Source organism: Stylophora pistillata, chromosome 7 (genome assembly GCF_964205215.1).
Source record: "Stylophora pistillata chromosome 7, jaStyPist1.2, whole genome shotgun sequence".
In the NCBI taxonomy this organism is placed as follows: domain Eukaryota; kingdom Metazoa; phylum Cnidaria; class Anthozoa; order Scleractinia; family Pocilloporidae; genus Stylophora; species Stylophora pistillata.
In genome coordinates, this window is record NC_142525.1 from 30861318 (window position 1) to 30889054 (window position 27737).

Consider the following 27737-nt stretch of genomic DNA (forward strand, 5'->3'; position numbering starts at 1 on the left):
CATCTGACGGCCTTGCGAACCTTAGAGTCTGGTTGCAATTTCTGGGTGGTCAGATTAAATTAATTCTTTAATGGAAAAAAAAAATTGATAATTACTTTTTTTTGTTAGTTTGATAATGGTATGTTAACAAGTTAATCCGCCCTCCCGCGTGCGAGAAGCTCAGGACCATTTGGTCTTTTAGTTATCGGTTAAAATTTGCTATCTTTTTGGTGCAAGCTTAAGAGGAGTTTTCTTTTCTATGTTAAAACGTCTGCTATGTTTCTTAATCCTTACCTACCTACATACATACATACATACATACATACATACATACATACATACATACATACATACGTACATACATACGTTTATTGCAACTCCCAAGCTGGGTTGTTCAGTTACAAAGCCTACATTAAATTATTGTAATATTATAGCAACATTTATTTAGTAACATTATATTTATATATATATATATATATAAGTAAATCTAAAGCTAATACAATACAAATACAAAAGGCCAGTACACGTTAAAAACACTAATGAACTAATACAAAAATTACACAAGAATAGAAGATAGAAACGATTCATCTTTGCGCAACTTTTCCACTAAGGAGCGCATTCAGTAGGCGGAGCTTAAAGGCGTTTACATTCTCAGCTGCTTTTAAGTCCTTTGGGAGGTTATTCCACAATTTGCATCCACGATACGTGAATGCACGTTGCCCAAAGGACAGGCGGCATCGTGGGATGTGGAGCAGATTAGTTTTCTTTCTCCCTAACTGGAATAGTTTTAAGAAATGATAATTAAAAATCTCATTAGAATAATGACCGGCAAACAGCAAGAACCACGCTGATACAACGTTTTTTGGTCTTTTATATATTTTGTTACTTTAATCTTCCATGTAATGAAAGTATTGACACACAAATACTACCCCGCTATATTCCATCTTCTTTGTGAGTTCGTTCCAAGAACAAAACCTTTTCGGCGACTGATTAATTTTAAAGTAGTTTAAATCAGAATTTTCTCTTAAACTAAAATTCTTTGTATGGAAAATTAATTGCCGATTAGAACAGAAAAGTTGTCTGAATTAAATGCCATTCAACGTTTTGTTTTAACTTATCACTTGGAGTAGCCGTAACAAGTAATTATAATTTCTTCGTTTCATTTCTAGATTAATTTTTTGGTTGTTAGACTTCTTTTTGTCCAATTAGATGCTGGGTATTATTTATTTTTAATGATTTTCTTCCTCGTGTTATTGGTCAGAAGGGAGTTGAACGCGCGTGGGATGGTCCATTTGACTGGCAGGCACAGCCCCCAAAGTGGCTCACCCACGCAGTCGACAGGTTATGAGTGAGCGCGCTCGTTAAAAATTCGCCAATCCATGGCACACTCAGTCAAAATCGGGACAAAAAAAATCATATTTAACAAATAATTTCCACGCAGACTGAAGGAACAATTTTTTTTCGTTTGAAAGGACTGAGGTCTTCCTGTCCATGAAAAAAATGTTCGATCGTTCGTGAAACGATTAAATGTCGAATGGACCATAGCATCTCATGGCCAGCGACTTTATATTTTCAGTTTTAATGCGATTGTCTTCGAAAGGGAACCACCGCGTGTTGCCGGCTCTATCAGCAACATTTGACCATATCTCTGCCATAAAACCACCCGATTCCCTAAAGCAGGCGATTGCAATTGGATTATTGTTTACAAGGCTTCGATTGATCTAACTGCTTGGTAAGTATAAAAGGTGATGACTGCAATTATATTTTTTACAAATCTTAGAGTGATCGAGCGCGAAATAGTTGTTATTGAAGTTTATAGCCACTTCCTGCTTCCTACAACCCTTCGTGTCAAATTTTACTTGCTAGTCTCTCTTTGAGGATTCGAAATTTCACAAGTGCGATAGAAGTTACAGCTTCGAACAGAAATCGCAGAGTATATTTCTCGTCATGTCTTACCTTCAGTAAAATCTCACTAAGCTTTAGCTCGCTTAGCTGACGTGTTATACAAACGACTCTTAGTCATCTTAATACGGTGAACTTTGATCGGTTTTTTTAATAAATTGCATAAGAGAATGTTTTAAAATTCTACATTTTTAGAAATACCACACTGTTTCAAAACTTACTTCATGATTAAGATTTCTACGGTTTGCGTGCGTTCAATGCATTTTTACATGTTTTTTTGTAGATGTTTAAGTTCACATTTTTGCTTGAACAAGAAAATATGAAAGAAAATATGGCACTGTATGAAACCACTCGAAAATTACTACATGGACAAAAATATTTCAATTCATAATTTCCTTAGTTGCATTAGTTAAAAGAGGCTGTTCTTCCAATATTTCTCCTACAAAAATAGCCCTATTGATTCTCTCGATGCTTTGTAAATTCTAACACCTACACAGACAGACAAGAACGGTAATTGAAATGGTTTGCTTTTTCACAGAGTCTCATAATTAATAATCTTAGAAGAATTTTTACGTCCCAATCACATCATCAAACCTCACTTTCTCGAATTTTCAAGCCAAGAAATTAATAAACGTTCTATTTTATGCAAGTAGTTTTTACCGTTTTTCTTCTGACCGATTATAAAGAAATTATAAATCTGTGAAATTGTCAGTTTAGTATTTGTGCAAATAACTCAGACGAAAAAAAGCCTTTAAGAAAAACATAGGTTTAAGCATACGTGTTACATCAACAATTCATCAAAGATCCATTGTCTCAACAGAATGAATATAGCGATCGCTTTGATAGCTGAATTGCACTTGTCGTTATGTTAATTTACGAGAAACTCTTTGAGTAATTTTTCGTTCCAATTAACGAATTCTGCTGCGTCGGTGGAAAATGTACAATGAGTCTTCATTTGTGTGAATTAAGTTAAAATAGCCATTTTTATACAAAGACTTGTGAAGATTTCAATAACTGAAAAGGCTGTACTCTTTCTTTTTCTTCAAACAGTCAACTAACTAACTAAACCAGGATGACAACAGGTAAATAAAATCACTTCATTTTATATTGAGCAAACGTGACCAGAGTCCAAATTTCTTATTCATCGCGTCTTCCTGGTCTTAAGAGTTAGAGAAACTTTCCCATTCAACGTATCTACACCAATAATGTTAGAAATATTAAACAATACAAGGCTTTTGGGAAAAACTTAAAGGAAATTAATCAGTTCAATACGGCTTTCTGTCAATTTATAAACCAAAATCATACAACAGTATTGTTCCTGGTGCGTGTGAAGGACTTTGATTCTTGAACTTTTCAGGGTTTGTCTCAAAGCAATGCAAATTAGGTTAATTCCATACCTGTATTGAAGAGTTCAGCTTATCAAAGTGAGGAAAAATCGGGGTACAAAAGACTTTTTCTCGTTTCTTACGAAATTTTACAGACAGGGGGAGGTGCACGAGGCAATAATTGACTGATTGAGGCGTTTATTTTGTCTCAGGAGTGTCACGATGAACCATAGATAGGAATTACTACGATACTAGTCTCTTTCCACCCCTCCCTACCCAGGCCTTAGAATCATACGACAAACTAACATAGTGGGCCCTACTCCCCCCCGGGGAGGGAGGTATGTGTAATTATTATCCCCTCCAGGATGCGAAGCAATTCTCCTACTGGTCCCTTCGCATAACGAAAATTGGGATAAACCCCTGCAGTTGTGGCCCAGAAGCCCTTGCGAACATTTTACTTCGGCTTTATCATCTAGCATCTTACCATTCCAAAAAAGATATGAATCCCAGTAATCACTCCGTAATTAGGCAGAGGTATTGAGGAGATCTTAACTAGTGTCCGCTCTTTTATCAAGCGGAACTTTTCTTTATTCCTGTCGTGTATTTATCCTAAAACGTCTGAATAATTAATGTATTCTCAGCATCATCTCCGTAGCATGGCGGTTGGATGGTTCTCAGTCACTTAAGAGTCGGCCTGAGGCATAACTTCCGTGTATGGCCCGCTCAGAAACAGACTTAATCCTTATAGTTTAGCAAGCAATGAACAGAATTGAGACTAGATGATCCTTAGAGTTCTGGCTAACCTTCAATATCTGCGCCTGCTTCGTCGATAAAAGAAACCTGCCTCACGCCATCGACCGAGGTAAGGAAAGTGAAATTCACTGAAATAATTTTTTTTATTTTCAGCCTATACATATCAACAAACTGTCAATAGTGAAGCTGTTTATGGGGCTTGAAAGGGCTCACGTGTGTGTAGATAAACTCTATTAAAACTTTGAAAGCATCTCAGAAGACACAATAATGATCATAATCCTAATTATTCAAAAGAGGGTAAAAGCTCTATAAATAAACTCAAACAGGAAGAAAAAGAACATTTTAAAAACATTTAATTTACAGTTCACCAATCAGCCAGATGTTGTTACGTCTTCCGCAAGAAGTTGTCATGAGAATTTCGTGTTCCTGTTTATATTTATATATTCTCATCTGTGATAAATATCCTTGTCAAAGGAAATTTTCCGAAGTATTACTTCTTAGTTTGTTTCTACTGATATAATTTAACTTAAAGTAGCTCGGAGCAGTTCATGGTGCCGTGACGAATTAAAGATGCGAATTCGTATCAAGTTTCTTAGGAACCTTAAAAAAGTTCGCACTTACGAGTTAGATGGCTTGGCAAGCTATTGAAAAATCCACCCTGTAAATAACCTATTTCTTCTATGAATACCGCTATACCTAAATGTCATGTCTTTTCGAAGTTTTCAGTCTCAGGTACCACTTCTCCTCCACGAGGAACAGAACTGTTTTTGTTATACCTGTGAACGAAAGTGTGGAATTGCCGTGCAAATGCGTGAGCCTGAACCTACGTTACCCTCACGGCTGTTTAAATATCATTATGTATGTGTTTACGTTAAGTGTAAAACACGAGATTTGTTGCGACTTTCAGAAGGATGACATATGGTAAACCAAAGTGCAACTAGCTGCCGTCTCTGGAGACGGTGAAAGTCGCTTCAATAAACAATTGACTGTATATTGTACGACTCTCATCGTGTCCAAGGCAGCCCTGAGCGGAGTCCTTATCCTTGAGTTACGCTGGTAGGATAAAAGACAGGTGGTATAGTTTTCAACGTGTAGTCACGTGTAGCCGAGAGACTTCTGACGAGTGACTTTCGAAGCAACAAAAAGGTATGTTCTCTGGCAGAGGTACAATGTAGTTGTACTCCTTTATCGCGTATTTCCAAATACAAATGACTCTCTCTCCATGTTATCGCGTATTTCCAAATACAAATGACTCTCTCTCCATGTTAATGAGCGGATTGATTTTAACCAGAAGTAGTGGAAGTTCCTTATTGGCCAAGATCACTTTCTCGAGCTTTCCTTCTCCAATGTCATAATTTTGAAGTCATTTCTAAGACCAGCAACAGCAACGAAGAATTTACGCGGGGCATGAACAATTACTGTACTCAGAATTCAAATCCAAACCCACCTTCTAGCCTGGGAAGAAGGCGCCTTCTTTTAGTACTGTGTGACGATAAAGAAAAGAAGCGCATAGAAAGGACGGGCGTCTACTATCACAGAGAATCGCTTGACCATGAATTGCCTGAGGGAAAATTCAAGAAAAACAACACGACGTGAAGTGAAGACGATCAAGGGCGTAGAATTGCCTGAACGCGATAATACTGATAAACTGGGTCTGTTTCCAGGACGTTTTCAAAATTTACTTGAGAACCTCTCCTGGACAGACGGGGAGAGGATTATGGGCTCGCCAGAAATCCACAGGTGAAGAAAAAGCCTTACTGAGCCTAATAAGTAGGCTCAACTACTAGCCAATGCTCAGGAAATGAGCCCGCATTCCTCCCCTGAACCGAACAAACCAGTCTTGGGGACAAATTTAGTCGAGAATCTATGCAACATTGTTCTGGGCTAAATTTTAAACAAAGGCCGCTTCGAAATGATCGACTGTGAAAATAACATTGTCTATTTCTTTTAATAACCCAAATGATTCTCCGTTCATGGTCTTACGGCCCAGTAAGCTGACAAACATTTCAATTTTTCGGCCTTGACAAACCATTCAACACAGATTAAAATTATATCTTTTTCTTACAATACTTCTGTTAAATTTAGGAAAGACACAAAGATAACTACTTCACAAGTTAGAGCGATTTCCAATGAAACGTTTAAATGAATCCTTAATTCGAGTTTTTTGCTATACATTTCTGGCTCCGTCATCACATGATTCTGATCTGAATTTTCATTGGTCCATGAATTGTTTGCTTTGATAAGATTGACAGTTACCCTGAAAACCGCTCTAAACATTATCATGAGGTTAGAGGGCTACATTCAGAATAACTCGATTCGAAGGACAATGCGTAAAGGTAACAAAAGTCACGAAATATTGGATTACGAAGCCCGAATGGCAGCCGCGATCTAACTACTGCCGTGATATAAAAATTAGAGAGGTGATTAGAGCTCGAGTCTGGCGACTAGTAAAACAGTCACTTGTTACTTTTGAGAGACATTTTAAACGAGTATAATAAACTATTAGCCTTTGGATAAAACTAGAGCCGTTATTTCAACTTTGCGCTGGGAAGACAATTGTCACGCTTTTTTATTATGTGTGCGTGACATTGTAAATTAGAGCTATATATAGAGGAAGTCGTGAAAGTAACAAGAGAGTTCCGTCCGTGACAAATATATGAATAACCACGATATTGCGCACTAACTTTCGCAGAGCAAAACGTCGAAACAACGTCCCGATTCTTACGAGCAAAGGCATTGGCAATCAAAACTGTGAGCTGGGCAATGAATTTCAGACAACTGAATATACACATGCTATCTTCAAAGTCACAAAGTCACTTCAACCCTGGCTTCGCCAAATTAATCTTTTCCCGCAAAAGCAATGAAGCGCCATCGTGACGCCATACATAACGAAGGAAACACTGGACAACGGATGGGCATGTCTGGAGGATGATCTGCTGACTCAATTGAGTGTGGACTACGGTACTACTCAGAGTTTTTCTTTGGAAGGGATCCATATAACTGGCCCTGACTGCTGACGTATAATTTCCTTACATTTGGTGTAGATTTCATCATAGGTATCACCTTGGGCTACCGCTGGAGAAAAAAGGAAAGAGTGTAAACGAAATTGATTAATTCTTCCACAGTTTACAAGTGACAAGGAAATTCTTGATGCATTCATTCTAAGCGAGGGACTGGTGGGGTAAACACTCAGTATCTGGTGATAGAAATTGAAAACTGCTTGAATATGTAGTAGAAAGAACGAAGATAATAAAAACAAACCAAAAGAAAGGGAGCGGAGCCAAAATCGGTTTGAATTGACAAAATTAGGTCTTCATCAAAACTGGAAGATATCGATAGAGAATAAAGATACGAAGATATCAAATTTTTCAATATTAATAAATGAAATTTGTGATAATTCCACGTAAGGTTTTATTCGCTCACCAGTAAAATATTCTCCAAACTCTTGTTCCAGTTTAAGGGCCCTGTCAAATGTCTTCTGCGCCTGCTCCTCCGTTAGTCGTTTATTGAGTTCCCGGATGGAGTCCACAGATTTTGGTTTCAAAAAGATGGCGATCGGATAAAGTGTTGCAACTTGGAGACGCTTAATGGCATAACCGCTAACGTCCAAAATACAATGTTTATGCTACGAAATAGAAAATTCGATCTTATTAATACAGATTTTCAAAATTTGACAGTTCTTAGAAAAACATCCACATGTTGAGTAACGCAAGACAATAAGAACAGACATGCCCAGATTCCTTTGGAGCGTTTAGTCTCCTCTGTACTATTTTTTGGTCTTATTCAGCAGTAATCTTTAATATCAGTTACAATGGAAATTATGAGGCATTTCTATTTACACACTGATCTATGTCTGTTTTTGAAGTGGAATCCAACATTAAGTGGGAAAATCAATAACAGACACAAATGCTTTATCTCTCGGCAAACCCTGCGAGATTTCCATCGGATAGGAGGAGATGAAGGTTTAACTAATTCTTTTTTAGCCTTTTTCAGTAGAATAATTGCCACAATGAACCAGTTTCTTTATCTCTTTACAAAAAGGGACTATCAAAGTAGTTGCTACAAGGAGAAATAAAAGAATTTCCCATTCCATGGGCCGGGTTGTCTACAATGGCGTCTTGGTATCATTTGAGGGTGGGGATGCTAGGCCGGATTATGACTTTTTTTAGCAAATGGGGAAGTGGGGGAGAGAGTCTCTTTGCTACTCCTAGCTACACCCTATCATTTGCAAGTGTACCTTTTCGGCGACTTCTTTGACTGACTGCACACTGGTACCATACAGATTATCGTTGTATTGACCGGCTTCGATGAACATGTGGTTCTGAATTGATCGCTCCATCTCCTCGCGTGACTCTACAAAATGATAATCCCGCCCATCCACCTCATAGTCACGCCTCTCACGTGTCGTGTCTGTAATAAAAAAGAAACAATTACATAATAGCCTTGCAATGTTGATTATCATGCTGTTTGGCACACCCCCTGTTAGACTCTTTATGGGGAGGGTGGAGTGTGCGCGGGAGCGGAGGAGAGTGGGGCGAAGCGAAGCGTGGGGGAGGGGGGTTGTACCTTCTACAGGAAAGCGAAGGGGAGTTGCTAAGCTATAAAGAACAATAGAAGAGCTCAAACTAAAGGCCCGGGGAGGGATGTCAGCCATGTAAAGAGACACAAGCAATTTGTTCGTCAAAACGGTGCACGTGTACTAACTAAAGAAAATTGAGTCACTAGACACACCCAAGGACCATGATCTCATTGTAAAACTTTTAACACAAAACACGCATAAATAAAATTGTTTAAGTGTTTCTAGTATCACTACATACGGGGTACACAGCTGCCAAATTTATCCGGGAATTCCGAGATGAGGTCATCATTGATTCTGTCCTTGAGCGGTCCTAGGACTATCACGGGCCGTGTGTATTGTAGTTCGTGTTGGACCACAGCTTCGTACGATAGAATGTTGTCCTCTGCTCGTGCACTGTAACTGCTTTCACTATCGCTAGCGTTGGAAGTATAACTTGGTTCTACGTCACTTGTCGTCTCGTTCTCGGATTCTTTCTTGAAGAATGGTAGCTTCTTCGAAAATTTGAAGCTTCGCTTGCGACCCCCTGTTCCTTCATTAAACGATGTCTACAAAAGATAGAAACAACAGTCATTTTCTCCCCTAATTCAAGTCGAATCTTCTCAGTTTACTTTACTTACGTGACAAAAAATCTACCAATTTGCTCTGAACGAAACTATTAGAAGGCTGCTGAGTGAAATTAGAACAAGTGAAAGTGATCAGGATGAGCTTCACGTCAATTTTTCTTCTGTCATTATCGAATTAACAAACACCGGTGAATATTGAACCTGAATCAAATTAATTCAACTCTACATAAAAATACTCAACCTATCAAAAATGATTAAATCAATTAAAGAACCTGGTATTTACCCTTGTTTTATTTTCCTCGCTATTTCTTGAGAATTTCACCGTTTTCATTCTCGATTTTTCTCTTCTTTCGACTCTGAAAAGCAAAAAAACAATCAATTTTATAATTTGAAAAAGCTCATGAGAAGTATCCTAATCAACGCGTTGTTCTTACTTACCTCCTCTTACTGGGGATGACACCTCTCCCTTCCTCCTCCCCCAGAGCATTCAGTCGTCTGGCCTGCCACCACTCGTCATCACTAGCATTGGTCACGTGAAGAATGTCGCCGTACTTGAAACTCAGGCCCTGACTGGGAAGACCGCTGTCCTTTGTTTTGTCGTAGTCAAACAGAGCCCTGAAAAAGATAAAATTGTACCATGTGGGTAAAACCGGACACTTTTACTCTGGCAGTAATAAGAACTTAGACCTCCTGAGGGTTAAAAAAACCAACTGTTGAGCTATTCAGGGCGGAGAATGAAATCTCCTTTAGGAATGAAGGCGCATAGAGGACGCCTTTCTTTATAATCTCCGCAGGAAATTTTAGATGACAGATAAAATGTCACGAGATCAGGAGAGAGGTCGGGAATAAACGCCCTGATAGGCATCCTGCTCCTCTTCCAAAGACCACACCCACACCTTCAACACCACACCTACAATCACACCAACCCACACCTACACCCACTGTCCTTCACGAACGTGACGTCAGCAAAACAGGAAGGGCACCGTGAAGGCGGAAGGACCTGGGAGATTTTGAGTCTACAAAGCGACTCAGAAAACATTCTTAACATGAAAGGACATCTAGAAATGTTGGTCTTCTAAAGTAGAACGCAAACACAATTTGTGCTTAAGTACAAAAATAAGAAAAAGAATAAAGATGTGACCAGAAGATTAATAATAACTACAAATGGGGAGCTCGACATAAATTCGCTGGAAGAACCATTTATTTACTTTCCGTATTCGCCAACATTTAGAGCAATTGTTAAATAAAGCCGCTTTAACCTACTTTGCTCTGAACAGTTTGACTATTCAAACTATTTGATCCACTAGATTTAGCATATGAAATCCTACTAGCAAAATCCTTTCATCAACTGCATTCATGATTGGAACTAAAAGCCCGAATGCAAAGTCAAAAAACCCAGTAGGTAACAGTCCTTTATTTGCTATTAATTAAAAGCCCTTTCACATTCCGCAGACATTAAAAGATAAGCACGCGGAGAAAGATAGAGAATGGCGAATTTTTTAGCCCTTGCTATGAACTCAAAACCAGCTACAGCTGAAATCACAAAAAACAAAACAAAACAAAAAAAGATTCAAAGCAGATTATGAGATAAGAGTAATATATTAGTTCGATTTAATCAGCTCAGCGCATCGAAACCTGCCCATAAAAGTGGTCTTTATCAAAGCAGCAAAGCTGGAAAAATGTTTTACTGTGTACTTGCGCTTATCTTGAAAGGTAGACGCAAGTTTCAGTATTCCCCAAAACTGATCAAAAAGTATGAATACGATTTCTGATTTTGTACACAACAAGAGGTAAATTAAAGACTTGTCGCCCTGAGTGTGTTCAGAAAATAACGCAACAGGAGGGTTGATTTGAAAAAGTCACGCAAGAAACCTTTTGTGGATATTCCAAACTCTCTCTCTCTGTTGCACCGTTGTATTGCTTTGCTCATGAAACATCCAATAAAATATTCACATCCAAGACAGTAAATATGAAAAATCAGCTACTGCAAACTGTACACACTTCTTAACGTGTTGAAGGAAGTGTGAAAATAAAAACAGCAAAACCAAATCGGATCGATGTCGACAGAAAATGACGAACATTTCAGGAATGCCAGTGACTTCAAAAAAGCGTCACAGATTGAATTGAATGAGACAGAAACAGTGTTAAAAATAAAGATGGCGATATATGGCATTTGAGACACAAAACCCCTCGGTTTTAAGTGACCATGGGATCCTAGCAAACATGATACCCCTAACAAAATCGAAAATGATGAAAAGAACCTTATAACTAATCTCCTTAGATTAAAGACACGAGTCAGGGTCGTATTTTGAGTCAAGCGAGCTATTTTTAAAAGACGAGATAAATATTCACGTGTAATTCTTACCTAACATACAGCTGACGCTTCACAGACGTTCTCAGAGTTCCCGGACTTCCACTGCTCATCATTTTCTCACGAATATCGTGAATTTTCGCTTCAAACTGATTGTACTCTGTAAAGAGAAAGCAGACAGAAACCTCAGCGTTATATCGCTGCTAACTTGCCAGAAAACCACGCGTTCACGCGGCTACAACAGACTAAATAACTCGGCGCTAACAAGTAACTTTCCCACTCCAATATGCAAATTTTTGGAGATACTTGCCTGTTACGTACATAAGCTCATGGCGTAGACTAGTTCATCAATTAACAACCGACCGAAATACCCACTAGAACTCTAAAATCAGATCTACCAAGATAAACTAGCCATTAAATAATCAAATGTAACGCAATATTCGTTCACAATCGACGAATCAAGATTTCACCCTTGGTGTAACCATCTCAAACGATGTGATATTGTATTGGCGCGGGCGTGCGACCGGGCTACGCCAAGCGCCGAACTGTCAAACTCGATCGACTAATAGCAATTCCGCGGTAAAGTTCATTAAATTTTCTGCGATGGCCAACGAATATAGGCAACAGCAGCAGAAATCTTAAGCCGGAGCGCATATCTAATCCACTTTTTTTTGTCTGTTCATATTTAATGAACTATCACAAGCGTGGTCCCTCCTGGGTGCATCAAGCTTTTGTTTATTAATTCTCACAAGGCCACAAAACGCTCAAACTGAATCAAAACTAAACACACGCTGATCATCAATAAAAATATTAGTCGGGTAAATAATCCACCTTTTTGCATACATCCAGCTTTTTAAAACTTAGCACCATCCATCAGATGAAGTACATATTCGACTTGAACAAGGCGACATCTTTAAAAATTGCTTTCATTGGTATGCTGATGACATCGTGAATATTCCGTGCTTAAATGATAGATACTTCAACGAATCGGTCAAATGACAACTTGAGTGACATTTTTAGGAAATAATTGTGACAATTACAGTATTTCGCTTTATTGTCGAATGGGAAATAACAGTATATTAACAAGGGCCATAGACGGCCTAGGTATTGAAATAGGAATAACAACGGAAACCCGACATTATCTGTTGAAACATCGGATACCTACGTTTGTTTTTAGCGTGTCTGTTCAAATCTCTGTCAGATCTTCGCGAAAGTTTTGATTTATTATAATATTGAGCCCCTTCAAATTCACCAACAAAAAGCTTTAATTTCGAGGAAAACCACTGCATCAACATCACTTTATAATTCGAGCAACTCTTAAAATAAACCACTCTTGCAAAAAAATTACCATTAGCGGAAAAGTTGCCTTGATAAAATTACAGACACACATGGCGATATTTGTAAACATTTTATACAGGAAGTCGAATAAGAACAAATCAAATGTATACACACTGTTTTATGTCAGCCAAAAATTACACCGAGCGGTTAACGAGACCAAATAAATCTGTCAAATTAGTTACATGGTTCTTGTGACGGCTGCAATTGCACATTTTTCAACTCTCTCAAGTGTGAAAATAACAATTTTAAGGACGAAAAAGTAGACAAAAAAAAACCAACAATATAATCATTCTAAACGCATATTTATATTTCCGTGAGACGTGAAAACTCGAAGTTCAGTGGCAGTATACTGGTTAATATAAATTCGAAAAACTAATTTTATAAAAAAAACTCTTATTTCAAAGACATTTTTTGTCATAACCAATCTTTAACGTTCAATTCCAAAATCTCGCCAATTGGCAAAATCGTTGAGACTTTCAGTGAAACTTCAAGAGCGGTGCGTGAAAACCACATGTGAAATCTAGACGAGTTTTTAACAGTGAAATCAAAAAGCATAGCCCCGCTTACCTTCTGGTTTATACTGAGCCACTATCACCACAGTGTTCCCAGCGCCCTTCAGTGCAGCGGCCGCTTTCTCGTGTGTGGCGTCCTCCAAATCTGTGTCATTTACCTGAGTAAAATAAGCAAAATGAACTCAGCAACGAAAAGGATAATACATCAATAGAAGCTTAGATACATTATAATCTTAAAAAACGGTTACATGAACTCAAATTGAGCTTCCTTTCTCTGAAACACAACGAGAATGAGACTATTATCATTCAAATTTTAACAAAACTGACTCGAATATCATGGTTGCTTCTAGCACAATTTCGGTTTAATTTGTTGGTATATGTGATTGCGTTATTTATAATTCATCAGATGGGTCTGTACAACGATAGCGACTCTTTACACGATGGCAATTATGAAGAGAATGATTTAAGCGCGTCGAAATTTACATTTTAATCGTGACTTGTGAAAATAATGGTGCTTGTTACTTAATGCTGATGAAAAATGAATTGCTAATGCTGATCAAGAAGAAGCCTTATCACATCCTTTTAATTCACTTAGGAATTACACACCGAGATCACATACGCTTGGATCCTCCAAACAAATCAAATAAATGACAAATTTTCGAGATTATATATAATTTACATCTAAACAGCTCCTTATTTCCTTTTTACCTGGAAGATGCCAAGAAAGACTGCCAAACTGTCGAATATTGCTTAAGTCATTAACGTGTATTGCCGTTTCCTTTTCGATACTACTTGTTCAGCGGAACGATATTTGTTTCTTGTTTAAATCTTATTGAAATAATGGACGAAAATCGACTGCACTACCCACGGGTTGTGGGCGAACACCGAAGATTCTCACCCACGCTGATTTAAAACGAATTAATAAGAACAAAACTATGCGGTTTACTGCACAAATATTTAGGTTAAAGAACAAAAGAATAACAGTTGCAATATCTGCGGTTAAACCAACAAAAACAGTTCGGTTCCAAGAAAGGTCGGGAAATATTGATGTAAATCATTGATGTAAATCATCAGCATCTGATTGGAAAGGGAGTTCACTAGTTAATGAAATCAAATACGGTCGAATCCCAATAACTCAGAGTTGGGAAGGTAAGCGCGGGAAAATATCGATCCAAGCTTTGCACTTGATTGGCTAAGAGAACATGTGATTGCTCACATGCGCGCCTTGATTCACGTAAATGCTACAAACTCTTCCCTTTTGGAAGAACTTCGAAGAAAATAAGAGTTATATAGTTAATAAAAATCTTACCGAGAGGATTTGATCGCCTCTTCTCAGGTCTCCACTGAGATCAGCCACACCACCAGCAAGAATAAAAGAGATAAAAATCCCTTCACCATCTTCACCGCCCACAATGTTAAATCCCAGGCCTGTGGGTCCCTTGCTCAACACGACCTTTCTTGGCTCTCTGTCAAGATACGACCTCAAATTTATCGCAAATAGAAACTTAACTTTCTTACCATGTAATTAAAGTTGTGTAAGAAATGTCAGTTCAGCTTGTGTTTTAATTAGCAACAGCATTGCAGTGTGTTGGTGGTTTACATTTAAATCTAGAGACAAGTACTTTGAAGGGGCATTAAAAGTAAATTTGATGTATTGCCGTGAAAAATGGTTCGAATGATATATTGTTCTATATCATTTAACACGCTGCCTCACAAGGAACGCAACAAACAACATTTTCTTCCATACACATAACACGAAACTGTAATCTCCTCACAATCTAGGACCCTAAGAAATGACAACCTTCAAACCAAAAAATCAACAAACAGAAAAAGGATCCTAAATACATGTACAAGATTGCCTCCACTGTTACCTTGTAAAACCATCATCCTCTGGCACTGATGGAGCTTGTGGTTTTTTTAAACTGTTAGTATGTTCATTAGGTAGAGCACTTTCTTGAATCGGCACTACTAATGGCAGTATGCTGTCTGTGGCTTTTTCTTCCTGTGGGGGGGATGGTGGGGGCGGTTGACCTACCATGGAAATAGACATACTGTCATGTAACTTGCCTCAGCTGTCCAGTTTCCATTAACTGAGTTTAACCTTGTCACAGAGTTACATGTTTTGTTTAAAGGTTTCAAACAGAAACAAATTTCAAATAAGCTTTGGCAAAGACCAAGCCAGAATGCCACACTAAGTTTACGTTTGTACTAAATTTAATGCCCAAGAGAAAGGGTCAACCATAGATCTTCACTTGTTCCATGATGTCATCCCTGTTCACGGGAAACCTGGACAAAATCACAGTAAACACGGTCCATGTTGGTTGATACAGACACTACTGTGTGTAGAGCAAACTATGTGTTCCATTTGACAAGAGGTGGCGGCATGGTCGTGTGGAGTTTGAAAACTCAATTCTGAGGTCACTGGTTTGTATTCCTCTTTGGGTAGTCCCTGTTCAACTCCTTAACTACACTGGTAAATAACTAACTGGTAAATAACTAATTGGTAAATAACTAACTGGTAAATAACTAACTAGTAAATAACTAACTGGTAAATAACTAACTGGTAAATAACTAACTGGTAAATAACTAACTGGTAAATAACTAACTGGTAAATAACTAACTGGTATGCCTCCTCCTCACTGGGATTTTTTTACCCATGTTTCACTTGATTTGCATGACTAAAATCTGGTTGTTTGAGAATTTTCAATTAGCAGGCCACAATGGAGACTACTGGGTCAATAGCAATTGAGTGTCACCCCCAGCACGTCAAGTAGTGTCTGTCCATTTAAAGATCTCTTCAGAGAACTGGTTATTCTTGACACATGCATAAGTAACCAACCAAAACGACACATTATTTCTGCTATTTAAAAGCTGAGAGGCCTGGTACTCACTTAAATTGACAGCTTCATGATAAACTGGGGGAGGGGTCCCTGAATCAGTTGTATGCACCACGCCTACTCTTGATACAACAATAACAACTTTATTTTGTGTCTTCTTCAATGTGGCCACAGCATCTTCATGCGCAACATCTTCCAGGGATGTGTCATTTACCTATAGTGGGGTGAGGACACCACAAGTCAAATATCTTTGTACATCAGCTGCTGAACATTACATTACATTTTTACATTTATATAGCGCAGACTTCTATGTGGATATATTCAGTCGTGCTTAACAGTATCGTAAGGTTGAGATCGGATGTCAGCATTTTAATCAGGCGCCTCTGGCAGCTGCTTCAGTCCATGTAGCGATCTCACCTTCCCACCCATTCCACCCCGGGGAGGACATCCACTACACAGAAATCTTGTGCATGGGAAATTTACGTCTCCTGCCCCTGACCCTGCAGGAGACGGGACCTACAGCTTTACGTCTTATCCGAGAAGACGAAGCAATGTGAGTGAAGCATCTTGCTTAAGGACACAACGTCATGCCCCAGCCAGTACTTGAACCCGGGCCAACCGACCCAGAGTCCAGCGCACTGGATATTTATAATAAGTATGACTTGAAGTACTTCGTAGAGCCATATTTGTTTCTATAATCCTCTTATATACACACATTCCACTGCTCTCTTCCTTCTTAATTTCAATTTTTTCCAGGATGGTACTTTCCCATACCCAATAGAACAATAAAATACTTATTTATTAACATGTAACTCACCCTAACTATCTTGTCTCCTACTTGTAGTCTTCCATCTTGCTGTGCCGCCCCTCCATCAATTATCTTGGTGATGTAAATTCCATCGTCATTCGGTACATGTTGATTTCCTTTGCCCCCTGCGATACTAAAACCAAGACCTGTTTGAACAAAACAATACAACATCTTGTAAACAACTTATGCAGGTGTACTGATTTAAAACACACAAAACTACAAAAACAATTGAAAAACAGTATATGATTGTACAAGTTTCTTTCTTTTCTTTACAATGAAAATAATTCATTTGTAAAAAAGTCAGGTAAAACACTGCATGTATCGAAAAGCAAGATCAGATGCTTGTAATCTTCAACTTGTATCAAGCCTGCTTTGTACCTGTATTGAACCTGTATAGAGCCTCTCTTACCCTTGGTTCCTTTTGTCAACACTATTTCTTCAGTTTGCTTATTTCCAGATAGTGGTTTAGCAGATTGCTCTCTCTTTAAGGTCTATCAGTTCAAAAAATCACATAGTTATGCATAATTGCAGCTCTTTTCATATAGTGACACTTTGATTTCTTGCATAAAATGACCCATAATAAAACTTTCTCAGAGCTTTATATCTGTACTCTTCCACAAAAAACACAATGGGTAATTTTAACTAATCAATGTTTTTCTTTAGCAACTCTATTAGTTGTTCAAATTCAGTATGATAGAAAAAAAGAAACAAGCAAGATGCTGAATATTAGATACAATTTTAAACACCTTGACTGCTTTCACAATATTTCCTCAATGTTTCAAAATGTAAGCAAACATAACAGCAGTTGTTTGATACTAAATCCTTATTAATGAAAAAGATGACATGTAAAAGCTGACAATTACCAGTGTCACAGTCCCACCAGCAGCTTTCAAGGCTTCCACAGCTTGCTGATGAGACACATCAACTGTTGATGTATTGTTCACCTTCACTATACAGTCTCCAACACTGCAAAAAAAAAAAAAAAAAAAACCAAATCAATCAAGCGTGATCTGTATATCGCGTTAGCGAAGGAAAACTGGGATGATATGATACAGGAAACTGATGTCGATAAAGTGGTTGGTAGGCTCGAAAATACCATCCTAGGGCACCTGGATAGCTGCATGCCTCTGAAAACGGTGCGCATGTCTTCAAGAGACCCGGGCTGGATGACTCCGCTCGTTCGATCGATGATACGAGCCAAATCACGCATATCACTCAGTAATCAAGACCGTCTTAAAGTTATGAATAAAAGGATCTCTGAAGTGATTTTCAGAAACAGAAGGGACTTTATCGCCTCTATTGGAACTCGGGATTGGTGGAAAAAAGTGGATAAAACATCTCAGCGCCGCAAGCCGGTGATTTCTCTATCTCTTGGCCACTACGAACTCAACGCGTTAAATGACTACTTTGGTGACCTATGTACTGACAACGCCTACATAAAGCCAACACCTCTGGAGATTAGTGAAGATCAGGAAGTCCCAGAAATCTCAGAGCGACAAGTCCTGAATTCTCTTATGCGTATAAAGAAAACAGCAACCGGACCAGATGGCATCCCGTATACTATATGGAAAGACCACGCCGAGCTATTCGTTCCAGTGATCACCAGGATTTGGAATCTGTCTCTTAGAACACACGCCTGGCCTGTCTCTTGGAAAAAGTCAGACCTGTACCCCTTGCCGAAGGTTGATATACCTAAGGGAATATCAGACTTCCGCGGAATAAATGTGACACCTGTCATCGCAAGGTGCTTTGAGAAAGCTGTCTTAGGAACACACGCAAGGGAGACCTTCGATGAACATTCTGGGATCTCACAGTTTGCATACATAGAGGGAGGGAGCTGTACCAATGCTCTACTGACTATCCAACATACTGTCAATCAATATCTTGATATCCCAGAGTGCAAAGCGGTACGCCTATTCGCTATGGATTTCAGCAAGGCTTTTGATAGTGTGAAACACGATCTCCTCTCGCACAAATTGAAGCAACTCCCCCTAAATCCTTTTATAGTTAACTGGTATCTAAGCTTTTTGGAAGACAGGCAGCAGAGAGTCATTAGAAATGGGTTTATTGGAAAATGGAAAAGTGTCAACAAAGGTACCACCCAAGGAAGTGTCAGCGGGCCGCACTTGTTCAATGTCTTTCTCAGTGATTTAGAGATTCACTTGGACAATAAGAGCGTGCTGGTAAAATATGCAGATGATACAACCATTATCTCGCCTGTGATAGGTGATAATGACAATTCTATCGCACTGATTAATCAGTTTTCCCAGTGGTCTAGAAGTAATGGTATGTGTAGCAATACATCTAAGTGCAAGGAAATCATTTTCCGCAAGAAAGGTTGTACAATAGAGTTTCCGATGGTGTCTGGAATACCACAGACAAAAGAGCTTACTATTTTAGGGGTAACATTTCAGGAAGACAGTAGGTTCATAACACATATTCGGGAAAAACTAATCAAAGCAAACAAGTGCCTGTTCATTTTAAGATCTTTAAGGAAAGAAGGGTACAATCAGGCTGAAATAGACCATCTGTTTCTAAATCTGGTTCTACCAAATATATTATACGGGCTGTCCGTATTTGGCACTGTAAATTCCGAATTAACAACAATCCAATGTTTCTTAGATCGATGTTATAAGCGCAAGTATACATCCGACCACATTAATGTTTATGAATTGTTAGTTCAACAGGACACACGTATCTTCAAGAATGTTTTTAATAATACAATACACCCTTTAAGAGCTATAATGCCAAAAAAGAAATCAACCAAGTACAATCTGAGGAAAGAGACAAGTCACCATCCTAAAATAAACACTGATAGGTTCAAAAACACGTTTGTCAATCGCTTAATTTTTAAACATAATCTAGTCTTATAATTTTTATCTTGATTTTCTCTGTAATTTATATATATACCTTCTTTTAATGTTGTAACATAGGATATGTGATTATTTATCTTATGACTTAATAAAGATTCAATTCAAATTCAAATTCAATAAACAACAGGAATTCAAATAAAAAGATATTTCTGGTAAAATCCCCAGATGTCACACTTTACATCCAAGGTGCCATAAAGAGCACCTATGTGAAACATAGCCCTATCTTGTCTTAAATGAAGGTTAAATGGCAATAAAAAACATTACTCTAAAGGTGTCCGATTCCAAGAACACCTTTGCGATGTGGAGAGGAATGACAAGGACACATCAAAACCAGTCACTAGACATTTTAATTTACCTAATCATTCTAAGCAACATATGGCAATCTGCGGTCTTTCCTTACACTTGGGTAGCACGGAAAGCCATAAAACTCTTGAACAAAAGCTCATCTTTCAAACCGGCAGTCTAAATCCCACAGGTATCAACGAACGCTTTTCATTCCACTAATTTATTCGTGTTTTTCTTGTTGCCATGTTCCCACCAATAACATAGCTCCATTTTCTGCCTTTAAAAGCACACACAACCCACAATTCCTCTATTCACTCTGACGAAGGGCTAACGCTCGAAACTTCAGCTTTTATAATCATAATGGTGTCCAGTTTACCATTTCAACTTTGTTGATATATATATATATATTATTAACCAAGTGCGAGGGCTGTACTGGGAGAATATCAGCCCGAGGTCTTGACAGTACGGACCGAGCGCAGCGAGGTCCATACAAAAAAAGACTGAGGGCCGATATTCTTCCAGTACGGTCCCGAGCAAGCTTGGTTAATAAGAGATTTATTATACGACTGAAGTTCAAAGGGACACAAGTGCGGTATCATTCGGGACCATTCGGGACAGTGCCCGGTCCAATACTTAGGGAATATCGGACCGGCAATAGAGCATTTTGATTGGTTGATTTTAGTTATTGGCCCTCTGACTGCCCGAGTCGTGTAATAAATTCAAATTATTACTCTAAATTAGTTTGTAGCCCACTTACTTCAGCCTCCCGTCCTGTGAAGCAGCACCTCCCTTGATGATCCTTGTGATGTAAATACCAAAGTCGTCATCAATATGTGGGTTATCTTTTCCTCCACCAATACTAAACCCAAGACCTGTTGTACCCTAAAAAACAACACGCAAGAACAGATGTCATCATAAAAATCAAATACATGCACTGACCAGTTGAATCACTGGAGAGATAATCAGGAACTCTTTAGGCCTGTCATAAATGGACAGGAAGATTGAAAGATAAATTTCTCTTATTCTCAAACTCAGAAAAAAATGGTGTTTGACAAAGAGCTTCACAAATTCTTTCAGCTTCCTTTTAGGTAGACTAGCCTGCCAGAACAGATAAAAAAATTTTGCACACTCCCCTTTTAATGCAATCTTCCTCGTACCGTTTTTACAAAGTAGCTGATAACAAGCACAGTTTTCACATCACTAGAATTCCTCACCTCATTAGCAAGACTTGTCTTAAAAATAAATATAAATTTCTAGGAAAGAGGCAGCGCAAATTTGAATTTAAGAAAATCAATGAAATAATCCTACCCTTTCTAAAATGATGTCTACGTATTCATAATCCCCTGAGTCAACATAACCATTTTCCTGCAAAAAAAAAAAAAAAATTAAGAAAGCAGTTAAGAAATGTTCTAGTCCATCACATTCAAAACTGACATATAAGGTTTGTCTACAACAGTATCAGAGTATTCATCAGCTCTGTTTTCAAACTGTTTTGATGATAAAAACTTTCACAACTGATCTATGTGCTTCTTCAGAATTATCACCACATAATTTCTTTGCACCTTTTAAAGATTCAGAGTCCAAATGTATGAGAAGATGACTCCAATTTTTTCTCGCATTATTTCAGAAAATAATATTGAATAAAAAACAATTTTGTTAAATTTGTTACTCAAAAGTGATGGGAAAATATAACTCAAGTTAAGTCAACTCTTCATTTTTTCCTTGGAAACCAATGTTGTGTGTACCACTACAGGTAGTTATTACTGATTTATCAAAACAACTGGTACTCTTGTGTATGTAGCTTGTAGTTATCAAGTGATTATCATGTTGAGAGCCCCCTGCATTAAAGTGAAAAACAGAACAGCTTTCTAATTCACAACTGAGTAATTAAACTGGGTTTGACCACATGGACAACTCCCACTGAAGAGAACTTGTTTGGATTGAACATACAAGGAAATATACAACAACCAATAAAGATATCAGAGCTTTTAAAATGTCAAAGATGACCCAATTCATGTTTCCAGTAATATTAAAAATAAGCAAACTTTTATTAATGATTAGAAATTACAAATCTTTGAGGGGAATTTAACCCTTTCCAACTTTATTTGAGCCTTTTTTTTTTTTTTTTTTAATGAAGCCCGTCACTGTTTAATACTTGTCAGCTTTGGTTTACAGTTTGTTTTTATTCATTTATTCACCTTTTTTCGATATTTTGATTTCTTTTTTTGAGAGGATGCAGTTGACAGAGGAAACAAGATAATGCTATGGACAATGTAAGCATTGAAACAATTGTTGAAATTCCAGAAAAAAACTTTATTCCTCTATGATCTGTATTGATATAATTCTGGAAAAAATAAACTCACTACAGTTGTAGAAATTGCCCATCTATAATGTACTACCAAACAATTTTAGAAATATTAACAGATTTTCAACTGAAAGATATATTTTCCAACCTTTGGTGGGAAAACAAACTTATCATACATGAAAAAATTCTCCAGAAAGGGTATCAATATCTGACACAACATCATTTCAAGGTACAAAGGTCTGATAAATCAAGAACTTTGTAGTTTCTATTACAAAAGGATAATAAACATGGATGCAAAAACCATCCTGGAACAAACTCTGCCAATAAACTAACATTTGAAGCCCAAAAATATTTGCTGACCTCTCCTGACAGCTTTAATGTAATAATCTCATATTTAACAGCTAAAGACTGAATGTGCAGACAACAGACTGTATCAAACTTTTACATACTTAAGGTGACACTGTAAAATTTATTGGCATAAGTAATAGCCATCAACTGTCAGGCGTATTAGTGCCCTTGTTGCTTTCAACAAAAACTGAACTACAAAAGCACCATTTGCTGGCCTGCAAAATTATGCGAGACAAGCCACCTAGTGTCAGCAAAATAAGACAAACACAGAGCAGTGTGCACTTTCTGACCATGGATAAGCATAACGGCATGTCGACTCTTATCAATTGAGGGCACTTAACAAGTTTAGTTCTACAGTTCTCTTTCTGTACTCACCAATACACTATCAGCATGTGAAGATTCAGCAGTTGATTTCTAATGTTAAAAGATACAAAAATACAACACAAGCTAGGGTTAATAGATATACAAATAACCTCAAAAAGCAAACCCATTAAAACAAGATACACTTCAATGAGTGTCTGTACCCCACTGAATGGTGTGCAGGATCTTAGTAATTTCCTCATTGCAAAGTTGAATCCTATATGCTTGTAAATATCAACAGAATTTTCAATGCCAACATTTTCCAATTCTTTGGGTGAATTAACCACAAATTCACACAAGAAACCTATGGCATCTGTTGTAACATGACACTTCAAGGTTCAGTAAGTAGTGGTAACTATGCATACTAATAAGCTGCTTAAGTCCAAACATCATGTGAACAAAACCACAATCTTTTCAAAAACTGAATACAAATGTCAAGCTTCAATGCACAAGCTGATAAAACCCAGACAAACAGTCTTTCAATCCTTTAATTTTTTTTGGCATAGTTCAAGATAAGGCCATTCTCTTGTTCCTTTACTCATAAGATGACAATCCATTTATGATAAAATGCAATTAATTATCACCATAGGAAAAATTGTGGTTGTGTAGGCAACACCCTTTCCTGATACACTTGAGAAGTAATGCAAGGTTGATTTGTGACTAAATTCTCTATACATGTACATGTTATTTATGATCTATGTGAAGAGAATGAAAAATTTGTTCAACTACAGAAAACTTCCACTAAAAGGTGAAAAGCCAACCTGTCATTATAATAATTTAAGTGATAACATACAAAGGGAATCTACATTTTGAGTTGTGAGTACAAGGTGGTGCCAATATGAGAAAACTTAAATCATTTTGGAACTGAACCATGCATAAAAAACTCTAAACTAATTTGAAAGTGGAAAAAAATTCCAAAAACCAGACATCACTTAGTCTCAATGAAAGGTGATTAACTAACTTTCAAGGAAAGCAGGAATATGGTACTATATTCAACAGCTTTTTCTTTGGTAGCAGAGGAGAACAGATTGATCTAAATCTGTGTCTGAAAGAAATTTCCTCTCTAAAGTCAAATTTAGGCTATTTTCAGAGTTATGTGAACAAACCTTTTCTAAAAATGAGATGTATTCATAATTTTAAGTAGGTTTTGTTCACCACCAAGCCAGAAATGTGTGGAATTAGTATAATAAAATTATATGTCACTAATAAGATGAAACACATACATACTAAGACTTCTTTCATGCATTGCCAAAATAGATTAAAGCATTGCCTTGTACTTAATAATGAAAACAAAGAATGAAATGTTATATTTTGATCACAAATAGAAGTTTAGTGATGCTTAATGAAATTTAGAAAAAAAAAAAAAAACAAGAGCAAAAGTGAAATACTATGAATATGATTTAATAAACTTACAAATTTATTTCACTTTAGAGTGAGCCTCTTATCTCCATAGCAATGGATGTACTATTGATCCACTTATATCACTACAGACCTCACCTTATAAATTTAACTTTCGATTAAAACTGATAAAATACGACAACAAAATCATAAAAATAATCTCCTATCAAAGTTTTCAAATATTCTACCATTAGCAACATTGAAACATTTAAATCACGTGAGGTCGCAGAAGACTTCACCCTCGCTGTAGCTGGTCAACATCTGCACTCATAATTTTTAGGTCTTTATTATTTTAATAGTTTTTCCTATTTAGTAATGCTAAATTTTTTCTTTTCTCATATATTGTAATCAGTCCTCTATCGTGAACATTAATGTTAATTATTTTAAAAATTTGTAAATAATTAGATATATGGTTTAAAATTGTAAATAATTGCTGTCATTATTATTAAACAAAGCAGGCCAATTTTTATCACAATTTTTGTACTTTTAGTGACTATAGTGAATAAAGGTTTTGTATACATTGAAACATGATTCTGGCTGTAGTTTTAAGGCAGCAATTTTCAAGAAAAAACTTCACCCTTCCAAAACTTGTAGGGTCTGAAATTTCTTTCTTGACCATGGTTAAATCACAACAACATCTTCTAGTTCAAGGTCATCCTTGATCTCATTACTCCTCTCCTTTGCCGTGTGCAAGATTATTGGAAGGATAGACACCCTAGTCATCATACGGAGTCAAATGGTTAACCTTTAAACTATCACCAGTGATTAAACTGTAATTTCTCTTTACAAATTGATATACATTTTCCAACAAACAGGTGATAAGAATAACTATCAATTAAAAATTAGTTATCCTGATTAAATCCAAAATTCTATTTGCTAACATTGAAAGAAACATATTGCAGCTATTAAGAGAATTGATGAGAAAATCTTGGGTTCATGTTTTAAAAAATATGACAAACCTCTACAAAGCTGTCTTGTTGAACACTCTGGACAATACTTTGTGTAACAACTGGAGGTGGGACTGTTTCTCCATTTACACCTCCCTTGAAACAATAATTAAAACAAATGGTGAAATGATAGCTTGTTTATCAGATGTACAGTCTTAACAACAAATTGAATCTTGATATAAATTTAAAGGCAAGTAAAGTCATCAGAGACAGCAATAAAATCAAGCAACAACTCTGAGAATTACGGTTTAAAAGGGCTAATGTCATTTAGTGTAATGTTAGTAACGCTGAAAATTAAATATGTGAGAAAATCTTGAAGTATGACAGTTCCTGAATGCCACCATTCCAGAACGATTATAAGAAAAAAATTACAACATGACACTGGCCATAACTTTATGATTATTCCCTGCATATCGGTTCCAAATCTAAATCCTTTTAACACTCTAACATCTACAGGAATTGGGAGTCAAAATTTATCATTATGAGTATAACTTTGTGAAACATGTTCAGAGGTTTCACAAACATAGCACAAATTAAAGTCATTCTCTAAGCAAACTGTAGAACAGAGCAGAAATTTGCATAAAAATGTATTCTTACTAATGTTTGGTCCACGATGGGCTGAAGGAAAAACCTCACTGCTAATATGTCGTATCAAAAGCAATGTACCCTTTAAAATGGTTTATTTTGTATTGTGATGAATCACAGGTTAATCTAAACCAATAAAAAACTTAATTATCACTGCTGGTAACAGAAAATTTTAAATTAAATGATTCTTGTCAAAGATCTCAGCAAAAAGTTGTTTTAACGTAAACTGATCGCAGATCATAATGCTTGATACACAAAAGAGTAATTACAGAATTCTTTTAAGGACAACAATGATGGTTCGCCTACACATGACCAATATTTCAGATTTCACACACGCAAATCTGTCATCTTGTAAAATTGCACCTTGCATCAGGAAATGTTCCAGTGTTTAAATATGTCAATTTTCATTTCCTTTGTGATTGCCTCTCCTCGAATAAGAAACAAACTTCAAAATGTTTTTGTTAGTTATTTCGAACATTCGCCACATTATCAGATTTCGTTACGCTACTCTAGAAAAACACGTTTCAAAGTACAGGAAGCAAAGTCTACAAGTTTACCTTTTCGAAATCCTGATAGCTTGGAGGCGATTCCACAGGGGCAGGATGACTCTGCCAACTTCGTAAGGCTTCATGAGTTTCTTCAGCTTTTTGTTCGGGTGTTTTGGTGTCGTCTAACAATGTGGTTTCATAAAACTCTTGTATATCTGAATTTTAATTATAGAAGAAATATACAGTTTGATAACACAACAGAAAGGGGGCTAAAGAAATATTACAAACGCGGACCTATTGAAATCCACTTCGACGACTTGCTCTGGCGGGTTATTTCTTATTCTAGATTGTCAAGACAACAAGATCGAAAGGAAAATAAAGCCCTACAACTATTATTATTAGGATAACACCGCTAAGATGTACCCTTCACTTAATATAACACTAAAAAAAATCCAAACATCAGACGGATCTTACCTAGTAGAGCTAGAAACAGATGACTCTGAAATATCCGAATTACTCTCTCAATAGCCATGCGAAGCGCTCTATCCTGTGGCTTGTTTAACTTCTCGTAGTAACGCTCCAAAAGCTCGAGGGCCTTGCTAGCATCTGAAATAATAGCATTTAAATTTAATTCGAAAAATCACTACACAGCAATGACATAATTTCAGTGATCACTGCTTCTTGCAGAACTCCCCGTCATTCAAACTAGCAGAGACGACCTACCTTCCTTACGAACCGGCATGATCCCGCCGTTTTTCTGCCTCCCAGATGATTGAAACAAAAGATTCAAAGCGAAAGAAAACTCAATGGTATGCTCCTAAGCCCTCTGAAGACAATTACCCAGAAACTAGTCCCGAAGGAAGACTCCAAACCGCTCCACATTCGATAGAATCAACATGATGAACGCCTTTTGCGTGCCAGCGGCCACAGGGTGAATCACGTGGATGTAATCAGCCAATTGCACTCAAGAGAAAGGAATGAGCCATCTCTTGAAATCGTTTCTCGTGATTGGCTGTGACTTGTCGAATTAGAAATGCCCAGCGTTTCTAAGATTGTTCCTTTTCTGCCTGTTCGTTGCGAATCGTGCTAACCGGCGGTTTTGCTTTAAACGATCACAATTTTTTAGCAGCTCACTCAACAAAATCTGTCATCAAAATTCAGGAATAATTCCTTTTATTAAAAACTAGATCATTGGATAATGCAATTCAAGACTTTTTATTGGCTTAGCCATTATGGTATAT

At 37.2% G+C, this 27737-nt stretch overlaps 1 protein-coding gene and 1 long non-coding RNA gene across 4 annotated transcripts; one reads left to right on the forward strand and one right to left on the reverse strand.

The window, feature by feature from the left end:
* The first annotated feature begins 686 nt into the window (after positions 1 to 686).
* LOC148727433 (uncharacterized) lies at positions 687 to 7356 on the forward strand. The gene is made up of 4 exons (XR_015990104.1): positions 687 to 1711; positions 2932 to 2963; positions 3848 to 4068; positions 4867 to 7356. It is a non-coding gene; the product is annotated as an uncharacterized LOC148727433 (long non-coding RNA).
* Positions 5889 to 27406, reverse strand: LOC111330601 (disks large homolog 1). 3 transcript variants are annotated; one of them, XM_022935489.2, is made up of 21 exons: positions 27220 to 27406; positions 26971 to 27102; positions 26566 to 26711; positions 25436 to 25519; positions 23094 to 23132; positions 21374 to 21430; positions 20823 to 20947; positions 17771 to 17873; positions 17317 to 17398; positions 16917 to 17053; positions 16154 to 16313; positions 15134 to 15293; positions 14572 to 14728; positions 13318 to 13420; positions 11467 to 11572; positions 9540 to 9716; positions 9385 to 9457; positions 8777 to 9083; positions 8197 to 8369; positions 7383 to 7584; positions 5889 to 7034 (listed from the first exon to the last, which is right to left on the reverse strand). In XM_022935489.2, exons 1-21 carry the CDS (start codon positions 27236 to 27238, stop codon positions 6928 to 6930), a joined length of 2649 nt encoding a protein of 882 aa, XP_022791224.2. In that variant the 5' UTR covers positions 27239 to 27406; the 3' UTR covers positions 5889 to 6927. The 3 variants fall into 3 exon arrangements, with proteins under 3 accessions (XP_022791224.2, XP_022791231.2, XP_022791237.2); XM_022935496.2 differs by lacking the exon at positions 25436 to 25519; XM_022935502.2 differs by lacking the exons at positions 25436 to 25519; positions 26566 to 26711; positions 26971 to 27102; positions 27220 to 27406 and adding an exon at positions 23243 to 23418.
* Positions 27407 to 27737: the final 331 nt, after the last annotated feature.

Coding starts and splice junctions, on each gene's coding strand:
- LOC111330601 (XM_022935489.2), bottom strand. Junction 21,431..23,093: donor CACATGCTGATAGTGTATTG/GTGAGTACAGAA, acceptor TTTTTTTTGCAG/GAAAATGGTTATGTTGACTC. Junction 17,399..17,770: donor CTGGTGGGACTGTGACACTG/GTAATTGTCAGC, acceptor TTGAACTGATAG/ACCTTAAAGAGAGAGCAATC.